The 17,655-nt window shown below is 36.9% G+C and overlaps 1 protein-coding gene across 1 annotated transcript; it reads left to right on the top strand.

The window, feature by feature from the left end:
- Positions 1 to 6,875: 6,875 nt before the first annotated feature.
- LOC104080283 (chromosome unknown open reading frame, human C15orf26) lies at positions 6,876 to 12,215 on the top strand. Its single transcript, XM_009582621.1, has 7 exons — positions 6,876 to 6,938; positions 7,083 to 7,172; positions 7,346 to 7,581; positions 8,824 to 8,908; positions 9,718 to 9,876; positions 10,985 to 11,058; positions 12,029 to 12,215. Exons 1-7 carry the CDS (start codon positions 6,876 to 6,878, stop codon positions 12,213 to 12,215), a joined length of 894 nt encoding a protein of 297 aa, XP_009580916.1.
- Positions 12,216 to 17,655: the final 5,440 nt, after the last annotated feature.

The raw sequence follows: 17,655 nt of genomic DNA, 5'->3' as shown, positions 1-17,655 counted from the left end.
CGCCCTAATTGCATATTTGTACTCTTAAGCCTATTCCTGCATGACCATCTCTATTCAGAAATTTTTTATCTCGAAGTTGACTCTACTGAATCATTTACATACCCTGTTACATCATGGGAAATCATGCCAGTCTTCTGTGAGACACCATTGCTGCTTTAAGTTTTGCCAAAGACTGCTGCCAGGATCAACAGAGATTAAAAGTGCTTTGTGGATTTAGTGATTGTTCTCCATAGAGAACTCCATCCCCACATGACTTCTGTAACAGAGAGAACAGTTTTTAATGTCAAAAGACTACGTAAAATGGAGCTAAATGCAAATGTATTCCCTCTTTGATTATCATCTTATGCAAATATAAGTCCTCGCAACAAGAAGAAAAATCTATCAGCTTTTCTCTTATTGAATATGGTCCATTAGTTTTTATATCACTCATTTTGTTCTTTCATTTCTTGTTTCCTATAGCTACCACTGCTTAAGGTTACTCAAAGATAATTGGGGTTTCACTTTCCATGTGAAAGTACTAGTTAAAAAGCTAAATAGCCTTGAAACTTCTGCATTTATTTGATATTACCTACTCCTCAGTAACTCCTACCAAGATTAAACAAATTCTCTTAGGGACCATGTAAGATATGAACAGATTGTATGGATTAGGATGACTCTGTGCATTCTTTTGTATATCTGCTTCCTCCCTCCTAGATGGATTCCCAAAAGTTTAAATAATGGCAATGCATATGGCCTGGTGATCTTCATAATGTATCCTTCTAATTAATTCTGCATATACTATTGAAAATAGCTTTCTGCTATAGAAGACATTGTTGAAGGAGACATGAAAGCTGTGCTTTAATTTTCTCAATGAACACAAATAACACATTTTAAACACCTTTTATTCTGAAGTGAACCTTAGTCAAGAGTTCCCTATATCTAATGAAACAGAAATGAAATTCAGTGGCGCTTTCAGGGGCTCCTTTTACTAAGAAGGGAGTACAGACACCCTCTTGTGGAAGCTGCCCAGTGTTCTATGTGAGCAATAAAGCAGCACTCTCATCTCAGAGCATAAAACATTATTCCTGCGGACAGATATTCTGCCTACTTTCTAAAGAGCCTCAACCCTTGCTTTTATACTAATCCCCTTTTTTTCAGGGGGATTCAGGTAAAACTTGGAGAAAAATGGCCGATTCTGTATCATTCCATTCCACTGAAAAGAGCGAACAGGAGGACACTTACAAATACTTAAAAGTTATTTCAGTAAGAAAGTTATTTATCCCCAGAACAGGTGTTCAAAGAATGAACGGTCTAGCTTTTCATTTTGGACTAGCAAATACACTGTACGTTGCAATGACCATTTTAGTAATTTTGTTATTTATTACATTATTTGTGCTGTCTGCTCCTTGGGTCCTCAGCATTATATTGAAATACCATTTCTCTCCCACAGCTCAAAGAAAAGCTACCAACTAAGAAGTGCTAATTTACTAACCAATAGCGACAAAGAAACACCAAAAGGTTCAGAGTCTCAAATTAGAACTGTTGCCAGGGTCTTCAGACATATAAAATATTTTCTGTAGGCCGTGATGTCTGACATAAATACACTGCCAGAGTAAGGTCATCCAAATCAAAACCATAAATAGTGGAATGGTGGCAGAAAATGTTAAAAACAATTACAATACACATGTTCTTTTCCCCTTAGGACAAAAGATTCTCATCATGTTCCTTTTTGTTATGCCAGAAATATTTAACTGATTCATGTTTTGTGGTATAAATACATAAGTCAGTTTCTGTTCCTGTTTCTTAACAGTTCATTTTATGTAACATATAAATTCATTTGAACCAAAGTAAAGTATTCTGATCTCTAACATTTCTTTATCTCTAAACCTTGACTAGCAAAAATAAACTTCTGATGTGGGCCCAGTGGGATACAGCTTCTAACAAGCAAATTTAGCAAAGGATTGAAGATGGACTGACATGCATCTCTCCTGTTATTTGTAAACATCATTACTTTGCTTCAAGAGTCTGAAGCAGATATTTCCACTACAGAAAACTAAGGGAACAGACTGTTTTCTATCTTAACACTATCATCACAGGGAAGTAAAATCCAAAAGGAGAGAAGTGACATAACCCGGCCATGATTGATGCACATAGGCAATTCACAATAGAAGATAAGGATCGTGCTGCAGGCAAGGCTAAACAGGGAAGCAAAGGCAACCCTAAGCACTATCTATAGTTAGCCCTAAAGTGGGAAGAAACAGTGATCTGGGTTCACAAGAGGTCATGCAAAAATGTTGCTTTTCAGTTTCAGGAGCAGCAGGTTCACATTGGCAAGACTGCATGCTTGAACAACCCCCATAGTCAAAGTCAGCTAAAGTCATGGAGTTTAGGGCTTTTTTTCCCCTACAGACAATCATGCTATTACTTTTTATATGCAAAAATTGCTAACAAAAAGCAAATTAAAAAATCTGAAGTATGAGTATTCATGGAAACCAAAGTTTAAACAGATCAGTAAACAAGAGAGACAATGACCTGATTTCCACCCGTTATAAATAGGACCACGCCTCACCCACAATGATTTTGTGTCAGTGCCTGTGGGTGATGACAGAACTTTGTAGTTCAGTAAATGCAATGCACTCAATATATTGGAAGTAGGGTGGAACATCACTTAACAAAAGTCTCTTCAAGTAGGTCCCTGGCAAGTAGTACTTAGAAGTAGTCAGATGAGATCATATAATGTACATTAAATACTGCAAATTAAATATAAACCTTTTGCCTAGCCAATGACATGGCCAGTCTCATTGTTCTGGTCATGATACCTTGGAAAAATACTCCATAGCTTGAAAAATAAGTTTTTTTAAATTGTCTGAGGGTAGACATACATAGTCCACAGTCCTGTGAAGAGATAGCTTTGTTAATGGTGTTTCTGCTTGCGCTAATACACACAGTAGTTCTCAGCTCAGCTATTTCTTGCCGATGAAAGTATTCTAGCTTCTTCAGAGTTAATACAGATCTCTTTGCAAAATACAATGTTATTCCTTGGACACATACTTTAATATTTCTATATTCTTTTCATAAGTTACTGCTCCTGAAATGACGACATTTTTCTGAGAGATTTGAACTCTAGTGGTTTTTCAAGCCCATCTCCTGAATAAGATTCAGCCAGGCAGAGGAAAAAGTCTTCAAATAGCTAGCATGATCCATCATGATGAACCAGCTCAATTTGAAGAGAAAATATTCCATTATACAACAATTTCTCAAACGGGCATACTCTGTACAAGTCTAAATTAGAGACCAGTAGAATGAAAATACCATGGAGATGTGGATAACTCAACCCAAACTTTAATTGGCAAGTGTTTGGCGGTCTTAGATGCATTGCAAATGATTCCTTCCCCCTTCCCTCTCTCTCTAGCAGAATCTTCTGGTTATAAAACACCAAATGAGAAATCATAGCAGTTTTGCCTGTCTTCAACCAGATCTAATATTGGGAAACTTTCCACTTGTGTACCTGCATCAGCAAACTTACTGCCAATACAACACACAAGCATCCTGCTCCCCTTTCTTGTAAAAGGTAAACTGAGAGGCCTGTTTAACGGATTACTACATTTCAGAAATTACTATACCATGAACAGGTTGATTGCTCCTCAGCAACAAGCATTACAGGAAAACTCCACACTGAAATTCACAGCCAAAATGGGAGACATCAGTACAAGCGTCTAGCAAAACAACAATCCTTAAATCTTATCACATACACTAATTAATTCTTTTTGTGCTGTGAACAGATGAGTGTTTGGGGAATAGGTTAGAATAAGAAACTGAATTTATATTATTAACAAGCAGATTAATCATTTTAATAGCCAGAAACCTAATAACAGCAAAGAAAAATGATAGCTATGCTCTGATTCATAGCATGTGTCAGAATAATGCTAGTGTGAAATAATAAAATGAAAGGAGACAAATCATCCTGAAGAACATATGTTTTACTCCTGTGCAGTATTATTTAGTCTGTGTTGTTAATCAAATTTGGCACATTCATAATTTTCAACAGGAAAAACAAAGGGAAAGAAAGAGGAAAAAACATAGATACTCTCCCAAGTCAGCAAAGGCAGGTATTAAAAATATTCTCATCCAACCTGCATATGATTAAACATTGGTTTAGTATTTTTTCAGTATGAATAGAATAATAAATAAATTGCCAAACAGCAGATACAAGTAAAAAAATCATGTTTTCCACCATGAAATAAGAAGGTATATGAGTGGAAGAGCTCACAGAAAAACTTAATGCTCTGCCACTTCCTCTGAATAAAGATGGCATACCTCTTTCTTGGACTTAATTTATGTTCATATCCATTCAGACCTTGCTCTTTTTGCCAGATTTGACTAAACGATGATAATTTGTACTACGGATACATACCAATGCATTTATATATTAAGGTATTTAAAACATGCTCTATCTCACGCATTACTGACAATCTTAAGGCAATTAAAAGCCTAATCAGCCCAGCCTTTTACGTAAACTAATGGCTTAAACAGCTGTATATGCTATTTTGGGTCTTCTCAACCATCTAGTTCTCTTTCACTAAAAAAAGAAAAAAAAGAAAAGAGAAAGGGGAAAAGAGCTGTAACTCTACAACAGGAGGGGAAGAGTCTCTGAAAGTACACTAACTATAATTTTATTTAACAAAGACTTAAAGAAAAAAAGGGAAATACTAATGCTTCCAATAAGCCAAATAGACCTTTAAGTCTGGTCAAATTGTATGCTGGCATAAGTTAACACACAAAACATGGACCAGTTCTTTCACAAGTACAGCTTTTCTTCACACCATTTAATAATGCAAACAACTGTTAGGAGTAAACATAGATTTTATCTGCTTAAAAGGAAACTGAGATGAGTTGAATAGACCTGTATTCTTTCCTGCAGAAAAGATGTTCAATTTACAAACCTGCTTATAGAGAGCTCTTTTTGTTTGTTTTCATGGAATACTATGCAATCAGAAATGAAAGTCTTCCAGGTGACAATGATAGTCACAGTATAGTGCTATTAAGAGATGCATTGAGATATTTCTGTACACAATTACATTTTGAGTACAATTACCTCTTTCTATGTAATATTTGCATCAGAATCTATAAGTAACTAAGTACAGATGGTGTATAAGGCTACAAAACTGTGGAAGTTTTCTGTGGACTCTCTGTATCAGCTACACGCACAGCGAGACAGAGTGCATGTATTCTTCTTAATAATACAGCTAAGTATAATACATAGTTTTATAACGATGATTTATTACTGAATATTGATTTAAAAGTGGCTTAATTCTGAAACAAAAAAATTAAAATGATTTGAAACTTCTTAGACATTGCACATTGAGATAAACAAAAGTATATCGTTTAAGTTCAAATATATTATGCAGCTTTGAACAAAAGTGTGATAAATCCACTTTACCTCTCTTTTTCTGAAAACACTTCAGATTTCAAATCACATCTGATACTTCCAAAAGTATTTTATATTCGGCCAAGATGAACAAAGTTTCCTCCCTATTTCAATTAAACAATTTCAGCATTACTTAACACAGCTAGGTGTAGGAAAGCGTAATTTACCAAGCCTGGCCACACAGTGGTGCTATTTGAACAAAAATGGATTTTATTTCATCCTTAAAAGGTTTGAGTTGTACTGAATACTTTTTGTGTAATAACCTTTGGTTTAAAAAACAACCCACAGAAGAGCCGGGTTGTGGCTTGTTGTCAAAACTGCCTGATAATAACATGTAGCCCAGCTGTCCATACAAAAACCATTTTCTTTTAAGCTTTTGTAAGTTGTCCAGCATTGAAACCTTACAATAGTAAGCTTGCAAGAAACCCATGACAGTTGTAAAGGGATTAAATGTCCTGCGCAAGGATCTACACCATCATTGAAAATCACTGGCTTAAATTATCTGGAAAGTAAACACATAGCATCTTCACTTAGCCTATCTTGCCATAGTAGATTTCAAAACTAAAATAACTACAAACTGAAACATTTGTAATCAAAATATTCACCTAATGCATTCACAATATTCACCAATACTGTAGTGTTAATGTCAGGAACTCGTTTGTTGTGTTAAGCTGATGCACTTCCTTGACCAATACAGAGCATAAAAGGCTACTTGACTGTAAATAAAGCCCCACACTAAGACTATAGCTCAGCTCAAATTCCTGAATCTCAGCATCTTCCATTTGTGCAACTATACCATCACACGACTGAACCAGGAACAGAAGTACTTTCATGTACAATGACGCCTGAAAAGGTGTAAGCATTAAGGCAGGTGATCAGAAACCCCTCAGACAGGCGTGAAGGGATGAAAAGCCGCTTTGGGCCCAGCAGCATCGCTGCCCTCTCAGCACATCCCTGCGGGAAGACAAGGGGCTCAGCAGGCCTCCTGCTTTCAGAGCTCCTGTCAGACTGGGCAAAAACACAAGGGAATCAAAATTTTTTTTTTTTTTTTTTTTTTTTTACTTGCCGTGGCCTTTCCCTGCTATATCATGGTCTGGCGGGTACTCCTAAGAGGGCACAAATTCGAGAGGCTTACTCCTGTCTGCCAGTGTACCATTTGCACAAACCCCACCCGCGCTGGGCAAGCCCAAGGAGGGGCAGTCGGCTTATCTGAATCGGTTTTAACATTTATTGCATTCCCCTCCCCACCCCCCGCCCCAGGATCCCCCGAAGACCCCTCCTCCCCACCTTCTCCCCGCCGCGCTCCCTTCCTCAGTTTTTGGGCCGCGCCGCCGCTGGGTAGGAAGAGCCCGCCCCCTCCCTCACGCTCGCTCCCGCTCATTGGCGGGCTCTGCCTCTCCAGCGCCCAATCGCTAGCTAGAGTGGTCGCTATGGCGACAGCGAACGCCGTGCGGCCTAGGCGCCAGCCATGGCCGCCTACAGACCCGGGGTGCTCATCGGCAACTGGAAGGAGGACGCGTGTTTGGAGGAGGTAGTGGTGGAGCCTGGCCCTTCCCTCCTCTCTGGTTCCCGGGGAGCCTCGCCTGCCTCTTCCCCCTAATTCTTTGAATTCAGTTTAAACCTGAGACTGTTAGTGCTGGATAACATGTCTGCCCCCTCTCTCCTTTGCAAGCAGGACCGCATGAGGGATTTTATGCATAAAAGAGAACGAGGAGAACTTTTAATACAGAAAATAAACAAACTTCAAGATAATCTTTTAAAGAAGGTAATTTTTTAAGCAGGTTATGTCAATCCTCTATGACTCCACAGAGAATGGCATAGCTGCTATTAGTGTTCTTTATGCCTTAAGAATGATATGGATTAACATTTTTGTATGCTAAAATAATTCTGATATTAGGTTCAGATAATTCTGTAAAAAATATGTATATTTTAATTTAGATACAGCTGTCGGTATCTAAGGATGGATTTGTTCATTTTGGAGACACTGTGATGCTTTTGAACCCAGACAACAGATCCTCAGTGGAGAATCACCCTGGAGCGTGCAGCAGTCTGACTTTGGCAATTAATCTGGATGAAATATCCATGTATTTGGCCGAATCACTGCAAGCCCCTTGTGGAGTTAGCGCAGTCGAGAGTGCGGACCCTGTGGGTCGAAATACTTTTTGTATTTTAAGGTTTGATACTTATATTCTGAGTTGTTTTCAATTATTATGTTAGCTTTCAGTATCTTGTTGTGAGAAATATGCAATTAAGTTTGCTAATATGCAGATGAATTTGTGTAAGGTTAATTTATTTAAGAAAGAGTCTCTAACTTCGGTAATGCATTAAGCTTGATTCTGCTCCACATATTACTGTGAATAATTCCAAGAAAGTTTAAGTCAGCTTAGAACTAGTGTGAAAACAGAATCAAGTTCACTGTATCATTTGGCAAACTCTGCAGCTGTTTTTAACGTGGTCATATTTCAGCTGTAGCATACAAAACATGTCCAAAAAGCACTTAGTTTTGTTATTCATTCTCCTGCAAATAAGGTCTCTTAAGCAGAAATTTGTGTCAATGCTTTTGCTGTACATGAAGTGGACGGTGTTTCTGTTGTCCTAAAAAAACGCCTAACCAAACAGCATATTCTCTCTCTCAAAGACATTCAATTCCAGCTGTTTGTGGGAGAAAAAACAGAAGAGCAGGGTCCCGCTCAATAGTGGAAGGCTCTGCCTGAGTGCATGTATTTAACCATAACAATAGTGCATAAGAGTACAAATTAACCCATATAATCCTGATAGAGCAAAACACTTCAGGTTAGACCTAAGAAAGAATTTTGATGCCAAGAGCATAATTTAGGCCTTCTAGAACTGCAACCAAAATGTTTTTGCTTAGCTGCTGTCTGATCTTAGAGTTGTTGGCACTGAATGCTGTGAAGTCCCTCACTGACTACTAAGTTCATCAGCTATATAAGTTTTTTACACTGAATATACTTAGAAAGCCTAGCACTTAATTTAGTGATTCTTTCATGTAAAATACAGAAATCATTCTGGAAATAGGGATATACCAGCATGTATATTGATGTAATTATTGAATATCAGTTACATGTATTATTAGCAACGTATGTTAAGTTACAGACAAACACAAACACACACTGTTCCACTTTTAGTCTGTGGTTTTTCAGATGCTTGTATTAAGTATATTTTAAAGGGGGCCTCAGTGCTGAATTCCCATTGATTTTTCATTGGATGTTATCTTTCCACCCTGCATGTTAATGAATACGTCATAAAAAGTAATCAATACAGCCTGTTTCTATTCTGTTAAATATTTTAACCAGTAAGTCAAGTATGAAATGTCTTTTCAGTTAAGACCAAAGCAAAAAATAATAGTAAAGCTGAGTATTTGAATGTCTCTCTCTTCCTTTTTAAAATTTTAACAGTGTTGATGGAAATGCAGCGGATGAACCGATTAGATTTGGGCAAAACTTTGGTCTTGGGACAACAGGAGGTTTTTCTGACCAAATGGTAAGGCAGTGGACTTGCAAATGGCAATGGTAGTGTATACTGATAGTGTGCATTTAATTACTCTCTCTGTATATTAAAAGCTGTACAGTAGTTCAACATCTTAGCTTTACAGAACAGATTCAGAATCATAGATAAATCAAGATAAGCAATACCTATTTAGAAAATTTATGTAACTTGCCTGAGATCAGGTGCGTAGGCCAAGGGGGCTGTCAGCCAGAATGACTGGATAAAGGAGATTTTAAAAAAGAAAAGAAAAAAGGAAATTAAAATTAGCGTGTGAATCATGAAAGAATTCATCATTAGAGGGAAATTTTTTTTTTACTTTTTCTTTAAATAAATCCAAAATGAGAAGATTTCATTCCTTGTGAAGATAAATCTATAGTGAGTATAATAAGTAACACACTATTCTATTATTCTGAGGGAGCAGATTTCTATTAAATGTTAGTGTTGTTTCCCTCTGCAAGTTAGAAGCAAATAAGATATTACATGTTACATATGCACTCAAAATAAATCACCACAACTTTGGAGAAATTTTCCCTCTCAACAACTACTTTGGTGAGAGAGAATCTTTGGAATGTAAATTCAATTTTAAATAAGTATTCACTGGTCTGCATATAGAACAGCTAACTTAATGAGTTTATCAACAATATAGAATCTATGTTATGGGTTTTGTATGTGTAGCTTTAGCTTGGCAGACTGATTTTTCAGGAGCTGAGAGAAAATTTTTTCTGTTGAAAAATTTTTTTTAAAATTACATATCTTGTTTCTTTTATATTTATACTGTCCTTAATATATATTTTTATTTACAGTTATATCTAGCAAGTGACCATAAATCATTTATAAGATTTGCTAAAAAATCTTACCTTCAGCAAGTATTTTTGACGGATGAGCTTTCCTATTTGACTTGCTGGCAAGCTACCTTCTTGGATCCACAGCTGCGTCTTGAATATGAAGGATTTCCAGTTCCTGTAAGAAATTAAAACTGTAGAAAATGTTATGAAGATTTAATTGAAACAGTAGGTGGAGTACTTAAAAAAAAGTTATGTCCATTTTATTCACATATTTTCCTTATGTAAGTTCTGACCTGTAATTTTAGGAAGGGGGACAGGGAAGAAACACTCTCTCTAACCAGGGAATCTGCATATACAACTACTAGGTTCTGGTGTTCATTTTGAGGTTGACTTGCTCAGTTTTTCTCACCAGAATTTTTTGAAGGTTGACACCATCATGTTGTGAGGATGCAGTACTTGGAATCTGCTTTTCAGGACTTCTGAGCACTAAATTCAATTTCCAATATTAGGAGCTGTGATTAATTAAGAACTCCTGTACCTTAAATTTAAAAAGCATTAAAAAACCCCCTAAGGCATCTGAATAAGTGGATGCTTTTCCAAATGTGGTTTTTAACCTTTTGTAAATACGTAAAACAGATGCAGTGTTTTCGTGTTCCACATAACTGCTAGGTTTCCTGAAGTGCTGGGTGTATAGCAAAATATCACAAATATAACTGTTCCTCTACAGCCGTGAACTGTGACTCATTTACATGAATCAGCTCACTAATAAACACAGTCAAAATTATGTAATTGTCAAAGACAACATTCTTTCTTCACAGTATTGGTAAATGGGGGTGACTAAAAATTAATTCTGTTATATTTAAAAAATTGCAAATTCATAAACTATAAAGGTCCATTTCTAGGCTGTGCCCCCAAACCATCTGTAAGTGGAATTACCCTGATGGTACAGGCCACTGGAATGACTCTCTACTACTTGCCTGACTTTTTTTTTTTTCTTTCCCCCTGAAGTACCCAGCACAAGGGAATGGAATGGAATGGAATGTATTGGACAGGAGAGTGTGTCTGACCTGAGGGCTAAGCATTTGGCTGGTCTGAGCTGTTAAGACAGTTGTGTTGAGAACTGATAGGTTGTGAAATATCTCACTATCAATGTACAGCAGTCTCAGAGTGATACAGAGCAATGCAGGCTTACACTAAGCAGTAAATCAAAGCATTTAATTTGAATAAGAATAGTTAAAATTAGTGTAAAAATGTTTGTCAAGTGTCTTCCCGTGTTTTTTTCCAGGCAAACTCTAAAATGATTATTACTCATTGCCATACTAATCGGAGCTTAGCTGTTCCAAGGAACTTTTGGACAAGGTAAGAATACTGGCAGGGATGTGCACAATGGTGTGCCAACATCAAGAATTACTGTAAGAAGCAAGATAGTTGCTTTAGGAACACACTGATGAAATGGAAAAGAACACAGAATGCACATTCTCCTTTCCCTTGTTTTATTTCTGGGCTATAATGTGTGCCATTGTGTTGCTGCAATCAGTTCAGTCTTATTTGGGTGTTTTTTTTTTCTTTTTAATTCATATCATATCGTGCTACTAGCCTTCTCTAGTTTCTTGGTCATTCTCCCTTTGAATATCTTGAGCAATTACAGTCGTTTGGGTTTTTTTTTTGAAGAAAAAAAATGGTATACTAAGAAATGTAAGGAGTAAGAGAACTAAATAAAAACACACTGCATAAAACTGTATATTGCTTATGTCCATATGAATCAATCTCTCAACAAATTGAAGTCAATCCAACAATTCAAGTTACTATGCATGCATTAAATTAATATTGATTAAGCATTGTTAAGGAGTATACCAATTGTTTCCGATTAAATTCTGAGCAAGATCTGACTGAGACTTTGTATCAGGTTTTTGAGGATGAAGCAAGGTCTGAAAGTTTGAGGCTGAAACAGTTATTAAGTAGCCAGAGTCTTCCTCAGTCAGAGAGAAATGGTGATGAGAACTTAACCAGCTTGTACATACTGAATTGGCGTATCAGTGTCTTATACTGATGGGGCTGCGTTAGCTCTGAAGCTAGAAAGGTAGCATTTCAAATTACTAAATTCAAGTTACTAATTACTTTGATTTCAAATTACTAAATTATTTGTAGGAAACAAACTGGGCTATTGTGTTTCTTGTAATGGTCTGATATTTGAAAGTGCATGGTGATATATCTGAATAAGCCAAGAAAAACATGAGAAAACCTTGAACAATTTACAGATAATGCAGATTTGCTGAATTTGTGTATATATTAATTCCCCCTGCCCATCCCCTTTTCTTTGACTTTGCAGGTCTTATTTTGGAAAAGAATATGAAGTAATTTGTCACACTTATCTAGACTCCCATAAAGCTGAAGAAGATAAGAATTACTGGGTAATAGTTACAGGAAATCCCAGCGATGAGGACGGTACAATGATTGATAGACCCAACCCTCACCCAGGTGGGATCAGAAAGAATGAGTTTCATGAAAAGACATAGAATATAAAAATCCCGGACTATAGCCGACAGAGGTTGATGAGATTCTGATTCTTGTTTTTTCTGTTCAGATTTTAGTTTTAGAGATGTTTGTTTTAAAAACGGAAATGAAAGTCTACCATTAGTAATATTGCATAATCTCATTAACTCATCAAGGTTATACAGTGGGCAAAAAACTAATAAAATTTGATGAACCATGCATATCGGTCATGAACATCAAAAATTCATGAATCAGGAAGGGTTCATTTTCCCATTTTCATGTTCACTGATGGCAAAAGATGTCAGAATCCAGGAAATCTAATATATTTTCACTACCTTACTGGCCTTCAGTGTGTATTTAACCAATTCTTCCAAAACCAAAACAGTGTCACACTTTTAAAAAGAATGAGTGTACAGTTTCCAAAACACTGAAAACCAAACTCATGCAAGCTATCATGGGATACTTTGACATTTAAAGTTCATCTGAAAGAAAGTTGGTTGTTGAGCTTGTTCCATGCTCTGTCTAGCACAATGTTGCCAATTATTAAAAAAAATCATGAGAGGTCTCTTTATCTAGAGATTGGCTTCAGATTTACGGGAATTAATTTTAAAAGGTATAAATTGAGTTTTTTACCTTTGTGCATGTATTCTAAACATTTAAATGCCAAGTAATCAAGAACTTGAGCACAGTGATACAGACTAGAGACTTCCGACAGCCTTATCCATGCGTCACCATTTTCCATTTGCCTCCTACCCTCAGAATTTTTCAATCCGTAATAATTTCTACCAAGTTTGACAGCAAGGTAAAATTGTCAAAGAAAATTAAGCCCCACAAATTTCATGAAAACAAATGCCAAAGTAGAAACAGAATAAGAGACACTGTAAGTTTATCCAACAGGAAAAAGATTGTAGTCTATCTTTATACCTAATTAGACACCAGAGAATCCGCATGAAAAAAATGGTCCAAGGATGGTAGAAATTTCAGCTGGAACTCACATTTTCTTGTACAACAAAATCAACCAAGCATGAAATGCAAAGACATGGAAAACAGATGTCATTACTTCATAGAGTTACCTGTCTTTATAGGGAAGCTGAAACAGCAACCACAGAGAATCTTCTTAATGTATGACATTCTGTTCTATCCGTTTAGTAAAGCTACACGTATGCATATTCCATTTCTTACTGTACCACAAGAGCAGGCTCTTTCTGCACAAAGTAAGTGAATTTCTGAGTAAAATGCTACATAAATCTCCATTCTCAAAGAGGATTCCAAAGATCTTCAATATACAGAAAGGTCAAATAAAACTTTCTAAGTTTTACCAAAACAAAACCACTAAACTTTCACAGAAGAAGGAACCGATCCAAACATCTTATGTCTTCAAGCTCTATCCCAGACAAACTATCCATATCAAACCCACTGGCAAGGCTTTAGAAGTTCTTGCCTTTATTCAATATAAATTAAATCAGCAGACTGCAGAATAGGCTAACTAGCACTTGGTATAACAGGATCTCAGAGCAGGAGACAGATTACGGTTCTGTGACATGCAGGTTTGCTCTGGGGGAGTGTATTACAGAGGACAGTTTTTGAATCACACTCCTCGTGTGCAAACCTTCACAGGTCTGTTAGAGATGGTGTATCATAGAGGAAATTATCTTTAGGAACTTTTTCTTTCACTTTCTATGTAAAGATATGAAACCTGACATGTGGCAAATGATGAATGTTTTTATAGAGGCACTGTTATTACTCCAACTTACAGACATTAAAATTCTGCACAATTTCACAATAGGTTGACATAATTCTGCTTTGATTTTATAGGTATTAAACTAGAAAAACTTAGGCTATGTGAGTGCACTGCAGTATTTCTAATTTGACCATTGTGGACATTTATTGGTATTAGGGACAGCTATTTTGAATCTGGGAAAGTCTCTTTGCTCTTGGTTAAATGCAAGAAACAAGAAGAGGCCTTAAACCAAAACCATTGGTGAAACAAAGCTTCGTGTGAACTCACACAGGAATGAGAACTGTGTGGGCAGAGTGCCTTGGCTGGCTAATGTTATGGAGAGGAGCGTTTGTGTGAATGTGTGTGCATTTGTGTGGGAGAGAAGCAATGCAGGCTGTACAACAACAAGTTTTGTAAAGTCTTAGGGGAAAACCAAAGAGATAAACAGACACAGAAATGAGTACAGAAGTAGGTAATGTTGGAATTAGGTGCTGATTAAAAGTGTCTTGGAGACTCTTGTGTGTATTTTGATCAGTCTGTGCTCATGGGAAAGGACTTCCCGAGCTGTTGGAAAATAAACAGGATTGAATCAACAATTCCTGATTCCATTATCAGTTTTTCTTCTTACCTAATACAGTTTTAAAACTACAGATTTGTGCATAGCTTCTTATATCATATAATACATATTTATAATTCAGCTGATTTGTGACACTGAATACAGATATTTGTTACCTACTTTTTCTTTTAAAAGCTGTTTTTTACACTTTCTAATGTTGTCCACATGATGGCACCACATATTTCTAAACAGCAAAGTTATTGCTACATATGTAAAACAACCTGAAATGTTGAAATCCAAATGAGTCCCTGATACAATGCCACAAAAGCTAACCCAGTTAAATCAGGCTTGAATTCTGGGCTAGGAGATGTCATTAATGTTTTATCATGTTTTTGGAAAATAAGCAACAAAGGTAGATAGAAGAACATAGAACATTGTGTATTGCATACAATCAACTTCTTAAAGCTAATTGGAATATTAATTAATTTGTAACCAAAACATACTTAGAGGAAATTATCTTTAGGAGCTTTTTCTTTCAGTTTCTATGTAAAGATATGAAACCTGACATGTGACCTCCATGCATGTTTTTATAGGGGCACTGTTATTACTTACTCCAGCTTATAGAGAATAACATTCTGCACATTTTCACAATAGATTGACATAATTCTGCTTTGATTTTGTAGCTATTAAACTAGAAAAATTTAGGCTGCAATGTTTCTAATTTGGCCATTGTGGACATTTGTTGATAAACACAGGATTAATATAAAGAATTATGGGATTGAATATTAGCACAGAATCTGAACAATCCTGCAACTGCCAGTCAGAGACACAATATGGTCTAGTGGATAGGGTAATGGAGATCTGAACCATGCTCCAGACCTGACCGTTGTGTAGCTAAGGGCAGGCACTGTATTTTGCTTGTCCTAGTATTGCATATCATGAAACATAGACAGTGATGCTTGCCTCGTTTGCAAAGCACTTTGACATATACCAATGAAAAGCAAAATCATGTGTTAAGAAAGCTTTTAATGCTTCTTCCAAATTAGACCCAATATGGATAGCTCTACAAAGTACGTTGTGGGAAGATAAAACTCACTTTGCCTCCATTCCAGGCAGCTCAAAAGCTGTTAGCATGAAGCTGATCCTGAGATATTAGTCCTTGCTGAGGGACAGGGTGCATTAGTTCAGATTTAGTGTTGTGCTAATATAGCTTTTCATAGGCCCGAGGCACAGAGAGAACTCACATCTGCACACGTTTTGCTGTGCAGATGTGTGTTAGCAGCACAATATTGAAGTAAAGAAGAGGTACCGAGAATTCAAAGAGTCAGCACAGAAAAGCATCATCCTCCTAGTAAACTCACACATTGGTAACACTGGAAAATGAAAATTCGGTTTTAAATCTGCCTTTTCACTTTCCCTCTCTTTTGCATGCTTCCCCAACTCATATTTCACATCACATCGCTTCTCCTCTGCCACATCATCTAGCCCAAACTTACTGATTTGCCGTGGTTATAAAGTGCTCTTCTAGCACTCAGAACAAGTCCTTAACCTCTCACTCTAATCACATCAGTATCTTCAGAGGCCGCTTTTCTTTTCAGTGATTGTCATGAAGTATTGTTTTAGCTCAGACAGCTGATCAGAGGAGGAGGCCATATGCAGGTTTAGTAACTGGATAAAACATCTGAGGAGAAAAAAAAAAAAAAGGCAAAAAAAAAAAAAAGCACAGAGAACGTTACAATAAGAAATTCCACAGCAGTGGAAGAAAATATCCAAGCATTGGAAAATTTGGTGGAGTTGGCAGGTAAGAGGGTGATTTTGATAACATCTGTGCCCACTCACCCTAAATTAATGTTGCACGTCTGTTGTGATTTGGGAGGGGGGAGGGGGAATGTTCCTTTAAAAACATAGTTGTTGCTTTATAAACACTTAAGACATTTTAATGCATGAAAACTAAACTAAGGGGGCCACAAAATAAAAATACAAATCTGAAATGCAAAATACATTAAATACAAGTGGAAATTAGGAAATCTCTATGTCATTTTGTCAGCTACACCTCTCTTCTGTTCTGTTTTAGGCTTTGTCCCAGGTCTTGCCTCCATTCTCTGCCTGACCTGCCTTATTTCCCTGCCTGTATACAGTATAGAGAGGGGCAAGCCACAGTTTGCTAGCTCCCCTCTTCATCCTGGTTTGACTTCATCCTGGAAGCCATAAAAGGGAATCTAATCCTCAATACTGCATTCCCCTGGGTAAGAGAAGGAGTGGAAACACCTGTCACCTTGCTGGATGTGTGCTATTTTAGCAGGGATATGAGCATCCATAATAATGTCAACTACATGACTTGCAGGATAGGTTAGCATTACTTACAATGAGAGGGACAACTTACCATAAAGACCAAAGGAGACTCACATATTTTGGTTTCTTTGGGTTTGGTTTTCTTGTCAACACTGTGTATGGAAAGCATGTAATGAAACAATTGACACTTTTCTTCGTTTTTTCACTGTTGGGCTCGTACAAGGCAATGTCTTTTATGCAAGAGAACAGAATCATCAGTACTGCACTAGAAAGCATTGCCACAACAGAGTCACTTAGCTTTCTCTCAAGAAGTTTGTATTTTTTGGCAAGGAGGACTCAAAGTGCAGTAGAATAGGCACAAACATTAAAAAATGCCTGATGACATTAATACCCACATTCGATGATGAAATTAATTCATACACATGCATCTCTGCTGTATGTTTATATGAGAAGCTCAGAGAGCTAATTTCCCAACATCTGTTAAATGCTGCTTCGTACAGTACGTCAAAACAAAACTAAACAGACCATCCAGTTACAGGCCAGCTAGTATATATGTTTCTATAATGCTGGTCTTGTTTTAATTATAGGCTCCTTGGGGCAGGGACCGTATCCTCATCTTTTTTTTCAAAATATGAACAAATATAGCAGAGAAGTTCAGTAAGTAATAGCATAAAACTGTTTTTAAAAGTGAGGTGACAACAAATTGAAACAGGCCTGGTGCAAATAACGAGAGATACAGGCGTATGAAATCTGCACATAAAACAGTGCCAATAGTAAACTCTTAGTGTGGGGTATGAAGATGCAGCTGCCCAAGCAATTCTGACGTTAATAGGAGTTGCTAGGAGAAGAGCCCACAAACCACAGAGCTGTCCCTGTGGGTCTGACAAGCCCACAG

The sequence above is a fragment of the Fulmarus glacialis genome, unplaced genomic scaffold, assembly GCF_000690835.1.
Source record: "Fulmarus glacialis isolate BGI_N327 unplaced genomic scaffold, ASM69083v1 scaffold41337, whole genome shotgun sequence".
Classification (NCBI taxonomy): domain Eukaryota; kingdom Metazoa; phylum Chordata; class Aves; order Procellariiformes; family Procellariidae; genus Fulmarus; species Fulmarus glacialis.
The sequence above is the reverse complement of the archived record's forward strand: the minus strand, read 5'-3'. Positions and strand labels throughout refer to the sequence as shown.